Below are 19,299 nucleotides of genomic sequence, written 5' to 3'. Positions count from 1 at the left end.
ACATACAAAATAAGAACAGATGACAGGGATTATTATTATTATTATACAGGATTTATATAGCATCAACAGTTTTCGCATCACTTTACAATATAAAAGAAAGACAATACAGTTGCAATACAAAAAAATACAAGAGGATGAAAATTAAAGTGAAAGTGAAAGTAACATTTCTATGTGCTGCTAGGAAATCTTCCATTTATAGGAAAAGCCTCCCCCATCCCTCCCCCCCCTCCCCTTCTCTACACTCACCTCCCCCCCCATCCAATTCAGATTCCTATATAAAGTGACTGCAGTTGTACTGATAGAAGACAGAAGAGCTCCGTCCTCTGATCACAGTCCAGGTAATTATAACCGTCCTTCCTATTCTGATCATGTCTTATCTATGGAAATGTATCCATAGTGGAATATTATATAAATCATTACTTCTGTTTATTGGTATTATTGTTGCTGTTATTATTATTATTATTATTATTATTATTATTATTGTATCAGATCATAATGTTATGTTTAGGAAATCTTACTGAATGGAATGAAACAAAATTTCTCTTTGCAGAGAACATCCAATAATGTGCAGAGAGAGAAAAAAAAGGATGTTTGCTCACACATAATTGGATGATTGAAATGTGCACAGCTTCACCTCATTCACTAAGATCAGTGAAAATTTCCATTGAAAACAGAAAACAGAACATTCTCTGTGAATGTGAACGTTTTCCTCCTTTAGTAACTCAGCTCAGTGTGAATGGAAGTGATGAAAAGTCTGCAGAGTAAAAAGCAGAGCATTTCCAGACTTTATAATCCTGAGAACGGACAAAACTGGAATCTGTCAGTATGGATGAGAGTTTTATTATATTCTGGTGTTAATATCTGATCTACATTTTTCTGTGTGTGTCACATGATGAGGAGTGGAGTAAATAGAAACTATAGGGATTTATTTATAAAAAATATACAGAGCTATTCATCCTGGGGAACTGCATGTCCATTCATTCTGTGTGAACAGGGGCAAAGACCCTCCAGATTGAATGTTTTCCATGTGACCATATTAAGAATAACATTTAACAGGTAATATTACAAAATTTATGTCCCATGATTTTTATTTTTTGCGCTATAAACAAAAAAAGAGCAACAATTTTGTAAATATATATATATATATATATATATATATATATATATATATATATATATATATATATATATTTATTTTACTATAATAAATATCTCCAATTAAAAAAAAAACACATTTCTTCCTCAGTTTAGGCCGATATGTATTCTTCTACATATTTTTGTTAAAAAAAAAATTGCAATAAGCGTAAATTGATTGGTTTGCGGAAAAGTTATAGCGTCTACAAAAAAGGGGACAGATTTATGGCATTTTTATTATTATTATTTTTTTTACTAGTAATGATATGTGATTTTTTTTTCCGGGACTGCGACATTGCGGCGGACAGATCAGGCACTTTTGACACTGTTTTGGGACCATTGACATTTATACAGCGATTAGAGCTAAAAATAGCCACTGATTACTTTGAAAATGTCACTGGCAGGGAAGGGGTTAACATTAGGGGGCGATCAAAGGGTTAAATGTGTGTCCTAGGGAGTGTTTCTAACTGTGGGGGGATGGGACTGCCTGAGGGAGGAGACCGATTGTGTTCCTAAGCATTAGGAACAACTGATCAGTCTCCCCACCTCTGACATAACGGAGATCTGTCTATTTACATTGACAGACCTCTGTTCTGTCTCTGTGTGGAGCAATCGCTGGTGCCCGGATATTGCGACCGCCGGGCACGCTTATCGGCTCAGTCGTCGCGCCACAGGCACGCGCGCCCCCCCTAGTGGTCTTAAAGTGGCCGACGTACAGCTACGATGACTCGCCCAGGGCAGCCAACCTGGTGCAGTATAACTGAGCGGGCTGGTCGGGAAGCAGTTAAAAAGTGTATAAAAATTTACTCGGGGCCTGGTGGGTACAGTGACCTCTTCTTCCCACTCTGTGCCTTGCTTAAGAATGAAAAAAACTTGCCTTCAGCTGCGCCTAGTGTGCCCGCGCAGGAGGGGGCGGAGCCCGTTGCCCAACCCCCTCAGCATCAAGATCATGCCCGAGCTCAGGTTTATCTACATGAGCTGAGAGAAACATCTCATTTTTTTGTCCATGCTGCCAGCCCTGTATGCAACCTGTGCCTGTGAGGACCCCAGACTGAGGTCAGGCCTCCAGGAGTGATCTTCTGCCTTCCATTGCCCAGCTGCCTCTCTGCCTGCACATCCTGCCCTTCTTCCTCCCTGGATCCTACACAGGCTCAAAAGACCCTTCCCCCATGGAACCTCAAGACAAGCCACCCAGCACCCAGACCATCCCACTGGCGGCCCTGGGCCATCAGACAATCTAGGCGTGAGTCCCTGAGCCCTCCTGTCCTCCTTTGCTGGCACAGCAAGGTGAGAATGTACCTCAGGGCGGTAATTTGGCATGGCAAAGAGGAAAGAGTCCACAGGTCATCAAGAAGGTACAGCACCAGAAAAAACAGTCCACAGGGCCACAGTAAGATACGGCAAGCCATGTTGCACCTCCCCACATACAGGTAGTATCAATGTTATTTGGAAAGATGGTGGTTACTTTGTGAGTAGAAGAATCAGAATGAACATTGTTGTGTAAAGCATAGTATAGGTGATTGCTAAAACTACAATTGTTCTGTATTTGTGCATGGGAAAGTAAGCATTGGGAGAGTAGTGCAGTAATCATAGGGATCCTTAGCGTTGACATTGAAATTGTTATATTTGTGTGGATATGCTTACAAATGGAATACTAACCATGGGCAGAGTGAATTCTCATACAGACAAGCTGAGAAAATGGTAAAGGATCTGATGATGGGATGAAAGGATAAATGGATGATGATGATGATATGGAATTTGATTCTTCTGTGTCTTCTATTTCCTCACAGATTTCACTTAAACAGGAAGGTGAGATGGCCTCTCTCAGTGGCCAAGCACACAAACGCAATGCACATGGAGGTGGGTATAACAAGCACTCTGATCACATTACAGTCATTTTATCTCTCCTAAATACAAAGGTGAGGCACGGCCAAGGAGGACACTTTGGGTTCCCTGAATTCAGTCACAAATGAGAGATGAGAGTATGTCTGTTGATTTTGATCAATCTGTATTACGTTCTCACAGTTTTATATACAGTATATATATATACAAATGGGATTGCTGCACTTAAAATTTATTTAAAGGAGACATCACTTCGGGTTCCATATTAGTGTCAAATGCATGACAGTTTCGGTCTGTACAGATAGTGCCATACAATAATGGTAATCTATGCAAGCATATATATATACACTTTTCTCTCATATGGGATCAATTAGACATGTGCAATTCGTTTTGTTACGAATTAGTTTTTTAATGAATTTCGACAAATTTGTTAATTCGGAAATATCTGAATTAACGAAAACCCGTTTAAAGAATTGTTCCGAATATTCGTAAATTCGAATATTCGAAAATTCCTAAATTCGTACATTCGAACATTCGTAATTTCGTAAATGCTTAAATTTGTACATTCGTAAATTCATAAATTTGTAAATTTGTAAATTAGTAAATTAGTGCATTCAAAAATCTGAAATAATAATTAACTAATAATAACTTAACTATTACTAACTATTAAATTATAGGTATTGGAATTTCCTTTCAAATTTGGCTGTTAGTGAACGTAACGAATACAAATTTATCCGAAGTTACGAATTATTTTCCGAAATAATGAATGCCGTATCTAAACGAATAGATCGTAATAAATTAATAATAATAAATAACAATAATAATAATAAAAATGTTTTATTATTATTATTAATATTATTTATTATTAATTTGTTCCGTTCCATTTGTATGGATTCGTATTCGTTACATTCACTAACAGCCAAATCTGAAAGGAAATTACAATACCTATAATTTAATAGTTAGTTATTATTTCATATTTTTGAATTTTCGGATTTACGAATGTACGAATTTACGAATGTACGAATTTACAAATGTACGAATGTACTAATTTACGAATGTATGAATTTACAAATGTACGAATTTACGAATTCCGATCATAACGAATGACCCAAAAAACGAAAAAAAAAAAACAAAAACGAATGAAACGAAATCAACAAATTTTTTGGCAGTGCACATGTCTAGGATCAATTAATCAATCATTCAACACCAATGAAGCTAATTAACAAAATAGAAAAAAAAGCATGTAGATATATGTTGAATCATGGGTCATCAGGTGCTACCGCTTTTCTCATTACATTCGATATGCACTAAAGAACAAACACACATCATAAATTTAAATTAAATATAAAGAGCTGCGCTTAGAACAATGATTAAGGTATGCTGCCCCCCTTAAAAGAGCTTCCCTAGGGATTCTCTGCTAATTAGAATTGTGTTACCAAGGGGTATGGCGCTCCCTATAGGGTGATATATGAGAGGGGTGGTCTATAGTGTTCTCAGGTGGTTTCCCCCAATATGGTCCCAATGAAGGTACCTAATAACCACAGGGAAACCTAGTTACCATAAATGTATATGTCTGTGCCTACACACATATGTATATACACGTACACCCACATATACCATCAGGGATAAAAGGTTGTTATGGACAAGGGCCGTCTTCAGTTGTGGTTCACTCAGATCCCTATAATAAGGGGTGTGGGCTGGAACAGGTCTGCACCCTATACCCCCACAAATGAGATAACTATGCCGTATATGTATAGGACATATACATACACTCTGCTAGTGCAAGATAATCCAAACCATAAGTATAAATAAACTCTGCTAAACAGTGCAAAATAAATAAATATATATAAAGATATGTGCCATAACATTACATATTATAATCAAAGTTAGTGCGAAAAAAAAAAAAAAAAAAATATTATAATCAAAATTAGTGCAAAAAAACCAGTTAGCAGTTTCTCAGTGATTATAGTCCTTAAAGTGAAATAACTTGTTCAGATCCAGTGTTCCAAGCAATTTCGTGACTTGAGTGCTCTCGGATAATTCCTGTGACTTTTGTGCTCCCCCTTATGGGTCCCCACTCACCAGATCCAACAGCCCCAAAAGGGGCAGATAGCATAGGATGTCTCAATCACAGTCTCCTCTCCACAGCATTCATGCGGGGCATTCGGGATGATTTCCGTGCTGATTGGTTTCCCCAATGGATTCCCGGATCCTCCAACCTCAAAAGGGGACAGATTGCATGGGGTGTTGCGATCACGATTTTTTCTCCCCCACCGTCCTAACGAGCATCCAGGTAGTGTCCTTACTATTGGGTTCAATGTTCACAATGGCTCCCTCATAAAAAGAAAAAATAGGAGGCTCCCATAGTGTAGTAAATATAAGAACCTTTATTCAAAAGACTCCATCACCATACAACGGAGTGAAATAAAAATAAATTTAAAAGCAAGGATAAGCTAGGTAAAAAAGCAGTTTGCTAGCTCAGGGTAGGAGATGTGCCTGAGAACGGGCCCGTGACAATAAATGCGTGCCGTGGGTTGGAGCTGTTTGCGCTCCACCTGCGTTCCAGACAGAGTCCATACCCGGAAGTGACGTAGCGTGCGTGGCGCCGTTGTACGCATTTCATCATTGACGTCTTCAGCAACGAAACGCGTACAACGGCGCCACGCACGCTACGTCACTTCCGGGTACGGACTCTGTCTGGAACGCAGGTGGAGCGCAAACAGCTCCAACCCGCGGCACGCATTTATTGTCACGGGCCCGTTCTCAGGCACATCTCCTACCCTGAGCTAGCAAACTGCTTTTTTACCTAGCTTATCCTTGTTTTTAAATTTATTTTTATTTCACTCCGTTGTATGGTGATGGAGTCTTTTGAATAAAGGTTCTTATATTTACTACACTATGGGAGCCTCCTATTTTTTCTTTTTATGAGGGAGCCATTGTGAACATTGAACCCATTAGTAAGGACACTACCTGGATGCTCATTAGGACGGTGGGGGAGAAAAAATCGTGATCGCAACACCCCATGCAATCTGTCCCCTTCTGAGGTTGGAGGATCCGGGAATCCATTGGGGAAACCAATCAGCACGGAAATCATCCCGAATGCCCCGCATGAATGCTGTGGAGAGGAGACTGTGATTGAGACATCCTATGCTATCTGTCCCTTTTGGGGCTGTTGGATCTGGTGAGTGGGGACCCATAAGGGGGAGCACAAAAGTCACAGGAATTATCCGAGAGCACTCAAGTCACGAAATTGCTTGGAACACTGGATCTGAACAAGTTATTTCACTTTAAGGACTATAATCACTGAGAAACTGCTAACTGTTTTTTTTGCACTAATTTTGATTATAATATGTAATGTTATGGCACATATCTTTATATATATTTATTTATTTTGCACTGTTTAGCAGAGTTTATTTATACTTATGGTTTGGATTATCTTGCACTAGCAGAGTGTATGTATATGTCCTATACATATACGGCATAGTTATCTCATTTGTGGGGGTATAGGGTGCAGACCTGTTCCAGCCCACACCCCTTATTATAGGGATCTGAGTGAACCACAACTGAAGACGGCCCTTGTCCATAACAACCTTTTATCCCTGATGGTATATGTGGGTGTACGTGTATATACATATGTGTGTAGGCACAGACATATACATTTATGGTAACTAGGTTTCCCTGTGGTTATTAGGTACCTTCATTGGGACCATATTGGGGGAAACCACCTGAGAACACTATAGACCACCCCTCTCATATATCACCCTATAGGGAGCGCCATACCCCTTGGTAACACAATTCTAACACATCATAAATTTATATACATAACCAACTGTATCCCAAAAAAATATAAATATTATCATTGTTTCACAAGCCTAAAAATTTATAAATCAAAGAAATAAATATAATCAAAATCTGAATTCAATCATACCCATATAGCTCTCCCCTCTCTCGATCTGAGAACTACAGCGGGAGGGGCTGAGAATCCCTCGCTGATTTCAGTCGGGAGGGGGGGGGGGAGGTAGGTGGGCAGTCACGTGAGTGCTGAGCGGCGCTCTAAAATAAGGTATAGAATGGTATTTTTTTATAAAGCATACTGGGGCACCTAACATTATCAAACACAGAGGACTGTGTGAAAATGTAGGGGCGGACACTGTCACGAGCTGAAAGGCAGGGGGGGGGGACAGAGGAGAGCTGTGGATGACGGAAGCACGTAAACTGACCACGGTGGCAGGGCACACAGCAGCCATGATAAGTGTAGTCAGTTTACGAGGGAACCAGGCAGGATCAGCCAGGTATTTTAGGTGATAGAAAGGGACAAATTACACAGCACAAGCATTGTGCTGTATAACATGCTTTAAAGAAACAGGATTCTTTTTTTTTTTTTATGGTAACAAACGCTTTAAGAAGGGCTGAATTTTGGAAATATTATGGAAGTGAAGGAGGGAAGATTTAGACAATGATTGAATATAGGGCTGAAAGAAAAGGTTCTTACATTGTAGTTTGAAGTGGAATTCTATAACCAGATCTGTGAAGATTTACCAGCTGTAATCCTAGGTTTATTGTAAGTTCCCTTCATTTAGAGCTGATTTCTACCATCAAGATGAAAGCCCCAGTTTGCTTAATTAAGAACACAGTAGAAGATGGAAAAGCAAAGCTTGTGGTAAACCCTGAGGCTATCACAATCCTCTCCAAGATCCACCAACCAGTGGTGGTGGTGTCAATTGTTGGCCTGTACCGTACAGGAAAGTCCTACTTGATGAACAAGTTGGCTGGAGCTCAGAAAGGTGAGTGTCAGTTAGAAGGAAGCTATATAGCTACTGCTGCATGTTTAAATGATAATTTTTCTAAGTTTTATAATTGAAGGATTCAGCCTGGGTGCTACAGTTCAATCTAAAACCAAGGGTATCTGGATGTGGTGTGTTCCTCACCCCACCAACACGAATCACACTCTGGTTCTATTGGACACAGAAGGTCTTGGTGATGTAGAGAAGGTGAGAACATGATATGAATCGCCTATTTGTCCTTAATTAGCCCTTCGTGATTTTTGTTAATGTTCAAATAAAGTACTGTCAGGTAAAATGAAGTTATAGTCAGGTGGATTCCATAATCCCCTACAGGTTTATTTTCCTAACTTATGCTGCTGGACCTGGATTGGGCAGACTTTGGTTCCAAACTGTACAAGTTCCGCCCCACTCTATGTTGGCTGGAGGACCTATATACCTGTCTTTGTAACCACCATCTTGTGCCCATTTCTTCTGGCCAGAGGCCCTTCTCACACATTACCCAGCCTGAGACCTATCACTTGAAATAAAGGAATGTCCATGCATTTGCATCACTTTACTGCAACTTCCCATTTCATCCCATGACATATTACATGTAAAATACTCACAACTTTGGCGCAGAATGGCACTAGCATGGATAAACATTTTGTAGCAGAACCCAACTCACCTATTTTTGAGAATAGAAAACGAAATGCCGGCAACTCCGGAAATTCTTCTGTAATCTTTTATTATAACATGACCATTAAAATGTGACAGCTGACGCGTTTCGGCACTTAGCCTTGTTCACAGCACACTTATTTTTGCCGGCTATCCTTTTATTTTTCTCCTAGGGAGCCCCACAGAATTGGGACCACTTCCCCGTGTATACTAAGTGATCCAGCAACTCCAGTTTACCAATTTCCCCTAAAATGCAAGCTTTGTTTATGTATTTTTGTGTCTTGAGTGAGGATTGGGTTGTTTTTTTTAGAATATATAATTGTTATTGCTTCAATAGAATCTATATTTCTATTTTCGTGTAATATATATCTGCTTCTGAGAAAAAAAAAACTATTTTATAAGTCACAAGAAGCTCTGTAGATAAAACACAACTTCACTTAAAGTGAAATATGCCAAGATATGTTAAAGTGGTTGTAAACCCAGGCAGGAAAAAACAAAAAAAACAAAGACCTGCAAGACAAAGGCATAATGAGCTAGCATGCGTAGCATACTAGCTCATTATGTATTACTCACCTGGGATCCAAGCCCCCGCTGCGGTGCCCGTACACAGCACCAGCCGGGGACATGTCATCCCGGAGTTACTTACGGGTATAGCGGCTCTGGCGCTGTGATTGGCTGGAGCCACGAGGACATCACTTCCGCGCACGCGCGCAGGAGCCGCCGGTAACGCCACACTCACTGAAAGCAACGGCACGTACGTGCCATTGCTTCAGTGTGCATGTGCCGATTACGTCGGCACATGCAAATACAGGGGATATATCCTAAACCGTTCAGGTTTAGGAGATAGAAAATGAAAGATATGTATGTACTTCATGCCTGTCTATATTACCAGAATTAATGTGGACTACAAAATTAAATAATATATAAAACGGCTGCTGCCCCTAACTAAGGTAGATGTGGTACTTTAGATATTAGTGAAAGAAATGTAGGGGGCGCTCAAACACCAGGTAAAAATACTACTGTGCAATATACGAAAAAAGTGCCTAATGCCGCGTACACACGGGAGGACTTTTTGACCAGACTGGTCCAACGGACTTTCCGACTGACTTTCGAATGAACGGACTTGCCTACACACGATCAACCAAAGTCCGACAGATTCGTACCTGATGATGTACGACCAGACTAAAGTAAGGAATTTGATAGCCAGTTGCCAATAGCTGCCCTAGCGCCGGTTTTTGTCCGTCGGACTAGCATACAGATGAGCGGATTTTTCGACCGGACTCGAGTCCGTCGGAAAGATTTGAAACATGTTTTATTTCTAGATCCGCCGGACTTTTGGGGAAAAAAAAGTCCGCTGGAACCCACACACGATCCGACGGAGTCCAGCCTGCCAGACCAAGTCTGCCGGAAAGTCCGCTCGTGTGTACGCAGCATAAGGGAACACACTTAAGTACTCATATTAAAGTGCAAAGTGACACATAAAAACATAAATAGATGTGACTTGTGTAAAAAAAACTGTAATAAAGCAATATAAACAGTAATGAAGATGAAGATGAAGATTTGATAATCAATCAAAGTCCTAGCCAAAGTGACTCTTCTGTGCTGAAAAATCTTCTGAATATTATTATTATAGTAAGTGATCCTTCACCAGCTGAGCGAATAACACCCAAAGTGCTCCATAGGTGGGTTCTGCTTACCAGATGATGGTGACCCCTTTACTTAAAATGCAGGTCAAAGACGTTTTTGGCAAGATATTACTTGCTAAATAGGTGGAGACTGTAGAAGCATAAAAAAAACCTTCCTCCGACAAAGATCATAGATGGGATATGTAACGAAAGTATAAAAAGATACCAATAGTGTAATCCTGTTTATTTAAAATAGACAATAAAAAACAAAGTGCCCAATGGCTGCTTACATGTGTAGTGCCTTAGCCCGACACTGAGGCAGTGTGCGTGTCAGGTAGTCGAATGGTGCCCCGTGGCTCTCACTCGTAGCTGGCGTGCGTTCCACCTTCCAGCGTGAACAACCAAAGGGACCGGAAGTGACATGACCAAGACTCAGGTTTAGGAGATATCCAGGGTAACTACAGGTAAGCCTTATTATATGCTTACCTGTAGCAAAACGTGTGTTGTAAGGGTGTACAACCACTTTAAAGTATAATTTGTCCTATTGTTTTCAAATGTTTTATTCCTTATAGGGAGATAGCAGAAATGATGTCTGGATTTTTAGCCTTGCTGTCCTTCTAAGCAGTGCCTTGGTGTATAACAGCAAAGGAACCATCGATCAGGATGCCATGGACAAATTAAAGTATCCTTTTATAACTGACTACAAGAAGATATAATATGTAATTGTATTCTCAGAGATTGTCCATACAGTAAGTGAGAATTTTCTATAGACATAGACATATATGGATAGCTTGGATTCTTTATATCTACATTATTTAGAAGCCCTGGGTTGTATTTATCAAAGGGCGAGAGCTGACTATCAAAACCAGTTTACTTAATTTTTTTTAATGTGGATTAGTGTGCTAAATTTAGAGGTAAATATATGTTTATTGTATACAATAAAAATATAAGAACATTCCAGGTCAATCCTCATATCCAATGTCACATTTGTACAGCACATAGCATATCAAAAGTAGGTAGGGTATATTACATACTGGGATACAAAAACAATAAAGGTGTACATTTGAGTTACATAGAAATGTGCGCATGAAAACCAAAAAATTGGGATCCAGGATCTGAGGTCGGTGTATACTAGTATTGTAGATAAGAAAAAGGGGAGAAGAAAAGAGAAAAAAGAGAGGGATAAGAGAGTAGGAAATAAGAAGTCCCAAAGTGATCGAGGAGGAGGAGAAGAGAGAGAGAGGAGAGCTTGAGCGAACCTGATAGGGATGGGTATGATTAAAAGACCCATCAGTCTGCGGGTGTGAGCAACTGTTTTAGGGAATCCAATGTGGAAAAGTCTATCCAGAGAAGCAATAGAACTTTGAATTTATTAAAAGTATAATTATCCAGAGCTTACATCTCTTCCATAGTCCATACGCATGATGTTATTGACAGTAGAAACCCACAAGGACAAGAGGGGAGTAGTGGTTGTTTTCCAGAATAACATGATCAACTGTCTAGCTGCTGATAAAAAGAAGCACAGTATATTGTGTTTCTACGATGCTATAGTGCCTGGGAGCATAGACAAAAGAGCCATTTCTGGGGTAGGAGTCAGCGTTTTATCATAAATAGCCCTGTGTATGGAGAAAACCTTAGACCAAAGGGGTTGAATTTTAGTACACTTCCACTAGATGTGGAGGTAGCTCACCTCCTCAGATCCACACCGCCAACAGGTAGGGGTGACGGATGGGAAAATTTTGTGTAAGGAGTGGGGGTCCCTGTACGATCGGGAGATGAGTTTAAAGTTTTTCTCTAGTGTATAGCACGAGATGGAGGATGTATGTGTGAAGTGGAATGATTTTTGCCAATCAGCCATTGTGAGTTCCCTCCCCGATTCCGTGGGACACCTTCTGGTGTAAGGTGAGAGTTGGTCATGTAGTGGTGCGTGTAATAGTTTATAAATGGTGGAGAGTAGATGTCTGGGTGTTTCTGTGAAAGGTCTGTGTGTCTGAGAGGAAGAAAATAGGTCCGAACAAAAGGAGGACAAGTGAAGCGCAGTGAGCCAGTTATCTTGGCCCTCTGGGACAATCAGAGAACTTGACCTGGGATGTATGAAAGATCCAGCTACTGGCCATGCGGAGCGTGTGAATGGACCCACCCTGGAGGAACCCATCACCTGAGGTAGCGGGGTTGTCAAATAATGGGGTGAGCGGGGAGGGGTCAGTGATTAGGAGGGGGAACATCCCCTTCTTATACCATAAGTGCAGAGCAGCTGCGGTAAGCGGAGAGGGAGAGGACAGACCTAGTGGCTCCTGGCTATGGCTCCAGAGAAGAGCCCTGAGATCTGACGAGCATAAGTCTTGTTCAACCAAAATGGATGCCTTAGTAAAAGGACGGGGAAATCATTCTAGTGTCCGAGCCGGGATTGCTGTCTTGTGGTAGAGCTTAAAATCAGGTAAACCAACGCCTCCTTGAAGTTTTGGATAAGTACATAACATATGGCAGATGCGGGATAAGCCCTGAAGCCATACAAAGAGAATGGAAATAGAGCGTAAGGAGTTAAAAAAAAAAACATTTAGGGACAGTAATTGGGACCGTTTGAAATAAGTAAAGTAGCTTAGGGAGAGAATCAATTTTGAGCATATTTATGCGGCCGAACCATGGTAAGGAGGATAAGACCCAGAAATCTAGATATTTCCTAATACGGGCCAGTAAGGGGACATAATTTAGGGAATAGAGATCTGCTAGATAAGAAGGGAGTGTCATTCCCAAAAAAGAAATACCCTTGGTACCCCATTGGAAGGAGAAATTGGATCGTATTTGGGCAAGAGTGGCTGGGGGTAAAGATACGTTGAGGGCTTCCATTTTAGACATGTTTAATTTGCTGTATTCTCCAAACCTATGAAATTCCTGCATTAATTAGGGCAGGGATGTGTGTGGATGTTGGAAATATACCAAAAGGTCGTCTGCATAAAGCGAGAGTTTATGATGCAAGGAAGGTGTCTGGATGCCTATAATAAATTCATTTTGTCTAATGGCCCCAGCTAAATGTTCTGTGACTAAAACAAAGAGTAAAGGGGATAGGGACAGCCCTGTCTAGTGCCATTAGATATAGCAAACAGTGTTGAGGAGACACAATTGGCTAGAACAGATGCTGAAGGTCATGAGTATAGTGACATAGCTTTATTGACAAAGGCATTTCCTTTCCTTTCTATCTGTCTACTCCTCACCTCACTCCTTCAGTCTCCACTCGCATTACTAACTTACTAACTGACATATCAGCATGGATGTCGCACCACTTTCTTAAACTAAATCTCTCTAAAACTGAGCTATTAATATTCCCCCCTGCCCGTGCCCCCCTCCATGACTTTTCCATCAAAATCAACAATGCAACCATCAGTCCCTCCCCTCACGCCAGGGTACTAGGTGTAATCCTAGACTCTGACTTGTCATTTCAGCCTCAAATTCAATCCCTGTCAAAAGTTTGTAGAATTCACCTCCGTAACATCTCTAAAATTCGCCCTTTTTTAACAAATGAAACCACCAAGCTCCTCATTCACTCCCTTGTTATCTCTCGCCTTGACTATTGCAACTCCCTTCTCATTGGCCCACCGCTCCATAGGCTATCCCCTCTTCAGTCTATCATGAATGCTGCTGCCAGACTTATACACCTTACCAACCGCTCAGTGTCTGCCAACCCTCTACTTCAATCCCTACACTGGCTCCCAATCACCCAGCGAATTAAATTCAAAATTCTAACCACAACATACAAAGCCATTCACAACTCTGCCCCAAGCTACATCACTAATCTTGTCTCCAAATATCACCCAAATCGACCTCTCCGCTCTTCTCAAGACCTCCTGCTTTCAAGCTCTCTCATCTCCTCCTCCCATGCTCGTCTCCAGGATTTATCCAGAGCCTCTCCCATCCTCTGGAACTCGCTACCTCCATCTATCCGGCTATCCCCTACTCTTGCTACCTTCAGGCAATCCCTGAAAACTCATCTCTTCAGGAAAGCCTATCATGTCTCCAACTAATCTCCTACCACTTCCACCAGCTCATTCCCCACAGTTACAACCTTTTGTACCACCTGCCCCACCCTATTAGATTGTAAGCTCTTCTGAGCAGGGCCCTCTTAATCCTATTGTATGGTATTGTATTATAACTGTATTGTCTCCCTTTTATATTGTAAAGCGCTGCGTAAACTGTTGGCGCTATATAAATCCCGAATAATAATAATAATAATAATAATAATAATTTCCAGTTAAGGTTAAAGGCCTTCTCTGCATCAAAGGAGAGAAGGCATGCTTTTAAGTTGTACCGTTGTATGCAGGAGATGAGGTGAATGGTTTTAATGGTGTTATCCCGTGCCTCTTGCCCGGGTACAAAGCCCACTTGGTCCTTATTTATAACTGCAGGTAAAAGCACGGATAATCGGTTGACCAACACTTTTGCAAATAATTTGATGTCCAAATTAAGGAGGGAGATTGGGCGGTAGCTACTACATTAAGAGGGATCTTTGCCTGGCTTAAGAATTACGGAGATGTTAGCGGATAGCATATTCGTAGAGGGTAAGTGGGAATTGTCTATGGAATTAAATGCCGCCGACAGGATTGGGGCGATAAAAGGGGCAAATGTTTTATAAAATCTAGGTGAAAACCCATCTGGGCTAGGACATTTCCCAGGTTTCAAACCTTTGTTGGAGTCTAGAAACTCTGAGTCAGATAGAGGTTTGTCTAGCTCTGAAGCCTCTTCGACGTCCACTTGCGGTAAAGCAGTTTCTAGGATATATCCCTCCATAGTGGAGGATGGGGAACCCACATGAGCTTTAGGTGGACGTGACAAATTATATAATTGGAATTAATATTTATGGAGAGCAGATGAAATCCCCTGGGGTTCACAGATCCGCTGCTGGTCAGGACTGTGTATGAAGTGAACTGGGCAGCGAGGCGGACGAGGGTGAAGGGCTCCCGCTAGATGTTGGCTGCGTTTGTTGGCCAGGGAGTAGGGGTAGTTACGTGCCTTATCCCTCGCTATAGGAGAATTGGAATCTAGCATCTGGAGTAGGTCATGCTGAGCGTTGGACAGGTCCACAAAGACCGTCGGATCCAGGGCTTGCTTCTGAGTTGTCTCCAGGGTAGCTATGGTAGAAAGGAGGCAGATAATGCTCTACTTTAACCATGAACCATGTTGTATGAAGATCCCACGGAGTACACACCTCAGGGCTTCCCACTTCACCAGGGGGCTAGTGTCATCAGACCTGTGGTCCATAACAAAGTCATGGATCGCCTGTTTAATTGCTGCTATGCATGGTGTGTCCTTTAATAAGTTGTCATTAAGATGTCAAGTGAACTGCCTGGGATCGGTATATGCGGTAGGTGTAGGTGAACAGGAGCATGATCCAACCACAGGATGTTACCTAGGGATGTTGTGACTGGGAAATCTAATAGGGATTGGGGGACTAAGAAATAGTCAATACGACTGTAGGAGTTCTGGGCCACCGAGTAATGACTGGAGTCTCTCTCAAAGGGGTATTGAACACACCAGACATCTACTAATTGTGCAGAGCGTAATAATGACTTGATGTGTGTGAGAGTGGAGTGAGGGATAGAAGACTTACCTGAGGAGGCATCCACAGATGAGGAGAGAGCCACAATGAAGTCACCACTAAGGATGAAACAGGGACCACCTAAAGAGATCAGTCTGTCTAAGACAGCAGATAAGAAAGTCCCCTGGTCTTGGTTAGGTCCATACACATTGGTGACTGTATATATAGAAGAGTTATGCCCCGTACACACGGTCGGACATTGATCGGACATTCCAACAACAAAATCCATGGATTTTTTCAGACGGATGTTGGCTCAAACTTGTTTTGCATACACACAGTCACACAAAGTTATCGGAAAATCCGATCGTTCTGGACACGGTGACGTAAAGCACGTACGTCGGGACTATAAACGGGGCAGTAGCCAATAGCTTTCGTCTCTTAATTTATTCTGAGCATGCGTGGCACTTTGTCCATCAGATTTGTGTACACACGATCGGAATTTCCGACAACGGTTTGTGTTGTCGGAAAATTTTATAGCAAGCTCTCAAACTTTGTGTGTCGGAAATTCTGATGGAAAATGTGTGATGGAGCCCACACACGGTCGGAATTTCCGACAACAAGGTCCTATCACACATGTTCCGTCGGAAAATCGGACCGTGTGTACAGGGCATTAGACTTAAGCTTAAGAAAAATAAACCTACCAGAGGGATCAATAAGAGAGTCTAATGCCCCATACACACAGTAGGATTTTCTGATGGAAAATGTTCTATGGGAGCTTGTTGTCGGAAATACCGACCGTGCGTAGGCTCCATCGGACATTTGCCATCGGAATTTCCTACACACAAAATTTGAGATCTGTATCTTCTATTTTCTGACAACAAAATCCGTTCTTGTAAATTCCGATCGTGTGTACACAATTCCGACACACAAAGTTCCACGCATGCTCGGAATCAAGCAGAAGAGCCGCACTGGCTATTGAAACTTAATTTTTCTTGGCTCGTCGTACCTGTTGTACGTCATCGCGTTCTTGACGTTTGGAATTTCCGACAAAATTTGTGTGACCGTGTGTATGCAAGACAAGTTTAAGCCAACATCCGTCGGAAAAAAAAACATGGATTTTGTTGTTGGAAAAGCCTATCGTGTGGGGGCATAAGACCTCCGGATTGATGGTGTAGTGGAATGCTATGGAGACCCCTTTTGATTTGGATTGCGGTTTGTGCTGTGGAACCACTTTCGGAAGTATCAATTGTTGAGTGCAGATATATCCGCACCTTTAAAATGTATCTCTTGCAGAAGCAATATTTTAGATTGAGCTTGATGGAAGTGATAAAATATTTGGCTCCGCTTCTCTGGAGTATTAAACCCCCTGCAGTTAAAAGATGCCGATGTAATATTTTCACAGGGCAACATATCTATGGTAAGGTAGGAAAAGGTGTAAGTCCGCTTAATGGGGAGATTCACAGGGTCAAAGTCTTCATTAGGTTCGCTCAAGAAGAAGAAGTAGGGTGGAGAGTGTAAAGCAAGAGGGGAAGGGAGAAAAGGGGAGGGAGAGGGGAGAAAATGACAAGCAAGTAAAGGGGTTAGTATCCTTCTCCAGTTCAGAAAGGAGAGAAGGAGCAATAAGTGGAGAGAAGAAAACCAGCAACCACATAAAAAGGACAGGCAACGTATGACCAATGTGATCAGGGCTGAGTAGCCCTGGTTATCGTGGTCAGTTTAGAGGGGACATACAGGAAGTGGCAGATTCAGGTTTTATTTTTTTTTACAGTTTAGAGGGGGGCAGATTACACAGCACAAGCACTTTGTTGTTTTCAGCAGATGCTCAGTGGATATCAGGAGATTTACCCATATCACACATTGCGGCTCCAAACTCTTTGAGGTGTTAGCCTCTACGAGCCTTCAGCCTGTTTTCCTACATTATCCAAACAGGCTCTCTAAACACACATATGCTGGTTTATATTGCCATCACCTGTGTACTCTAGCTCTGTGTCAGCGCTTATTCTCTGCTCGATATATATCCATATTTTTGCTTACCAGCACTATAGCATACTATTATTTGTGTGATTGAACACTATATGATTTTTTGCTCCTGAGGAAGCGTACCTTTACCTTTATGTCGAGCAAATAACTGAGTATTCTGCGCCCGGATCCACATCCTGACCCACAGCTCCTTACATCTATATCTTTACTTGGAGATTACTATGAGTATTCCAAATATTGTCCTCTTGGACATATCAATGTATTTTTTCTACTATGTAACATGGTGTCAGAGTTTGTGTACAGGGTTTAAAATCACTAGTTTAATTAATTTTTATATGTATTTATATGCAACTATTTACTCTAATTATGTATAAAATAAAAAATCTAATCACTTTTATATGGTCTATCCGTGTGCCTCTAAAGTCCACGTTCTTAGCTTTTAGTTTTTTATATGTCCATTATCGGGACATTGGCACACTATTACCTGTGCACTCACAGTGTCACCCTGTGAAAGTACACACTAAATCCAAAATGTTTTTCACTGTGTTGTTTAATCTGCTCTAAAGGACAAGGATCTGTATTTTTCTTTTTTGAGTTAACAAACACTTTAAGGGATAAAACTGTCTAAATAAAGTATAGTGCATATCCATGCACTATAAGGCCTAAGGGGGGTATTCGTGAAAAGCACACGGAGTGTCTCCCGGTCCCAGGGGCTCCCAGGGGGTAAATCAGGACCCAAACACGTGGAGCGAGAGATGAATATCTATGATTCAAATAAAAAGGGGGGGGGGGTGGAAGATGCCAGTGGCTTAAATAGAAGTGCAAACATGTTAATTGCTATAACTAAAATAGGTAGGGGAAAAGGGTAACCAAAAACAATCTGGAATTGAACTTCATCAGTCTGTGGAACTAAACAGATAGACCCTGGAGGGTCTTCGATGCAGGGTAGCAACCTTGGGCAGAAGTAAAGAACCGTCTTTGTCCCAAAGGAAAAAAAAATGGGAATTGAAGAATGAGGTTATGGCAAGAAAAAGGGAACCAGTCCACGTTCAATCATCCAGAGGTAGTTGCAAAGAGGGCCTGGAGCATTTATTCCTGCCTTGCTTCTGCCACTGAGGAAGAAATGGGAGGCCTGGAGTCGTTGGAGAAAAAGGCCAATCCGGCAATGAGACTTGAGGTAGTTCCAGGGTGCTCAAAAAGTTAGGAAGGTCTCCCAGGGTACGAAAAAGTGCGATTTTAACGTCATGGTAGACTCGGAGCAGGAAGGGGAACCGCCACTGGTATTTGATGTGTCCCTCTTGTAGGTGTACCATAAGTGGTTTCAAGGCACGCCTCATGGCCAGGGTCTGGCATGAGAGGTCTGGTAAAAGCATAACAGGGGTTCCATTTAGCAAGATAGAATCCTAGGTGCTGGCCCCCCACACAATTTCTTCTTTAATCTTATAAAAGTGAACTCTGCACAGCGTGTCACGAACAAAAGAAGAGTCTGGTTTCTTCGGGCCCGAGGTCCTGTGGACTGAACTCAGCATCACTTACTACTGTCCTCTGAACTCTGCATCACCTACCACTGACCTCTGAACTTAACTTAACTTAACTTACTACTAACCTCTGAACTCTGCATCACTTACTACTGACCTCTGAACTCAGCATCACTTACTACTAACCCCTGAACTCAGCATCACTTACTACTGACCCCTGAATATAGCATCACTTACTACTGACCCCTGATCATTGCATAACTTACTACTGA

General features: G+C 41.6%; 1 protein-coding gene across 1 annotated transcript in view; it reads left to right on the top strand.

The window, feature by feature from the left end:
- Positions 1-258: 258 nt before the first annotated feature.
- The window catches only part of LOC141148308 (guanylate-binding protein 3-like), a 129,048-nt gene continuing 110,007 nt past the window's right edge, over positions 259-19,299 (top strand). Inside the window, exons 1-5 of the mRNA XM_073635612.1 lie at positions 259-338; positions 2,925-2,994; positions 7,557-7,760; positions 7,840-7,967; positions 10,612-10,721. Of these exons, the coding sequence (XP_073491713.1) occupies positions 2,949-2,994; positions 7,557-7,760; positions 7,840-7,967; positions 10,612-10,721 (488 nt within the window). The 5' untranslated portion in view covers positions 259-338; positions 2,925-2,948. The remainder of the gene's footprint in view (positions 339-2,924; positions 2,995-7,556; positions 7,761-7,839; positions 7,968-10,611; positions 10,722-19,299) is intronic.

Source organism: Aquarana catesbeiana, linkage group LG06, assembly GCF_042186555.1.
Source record: "Aquarana catesbeiana isolate 2022-GZ linkage group LG06, ASM4218655v1, whole genome shotgun sequence".
Classification (NCBI taxonomy): Eukaryota; Metazoa; Chordata; class Amphibia; order Anura; family Ranidae; genus Aquarana; species Aquarana catesbeiana.
The sequence above is the reverse complement of the archived record's forward strand: the minus strand, read 5'-3'. Positions and strand labels throughout refer to the sequence as shown.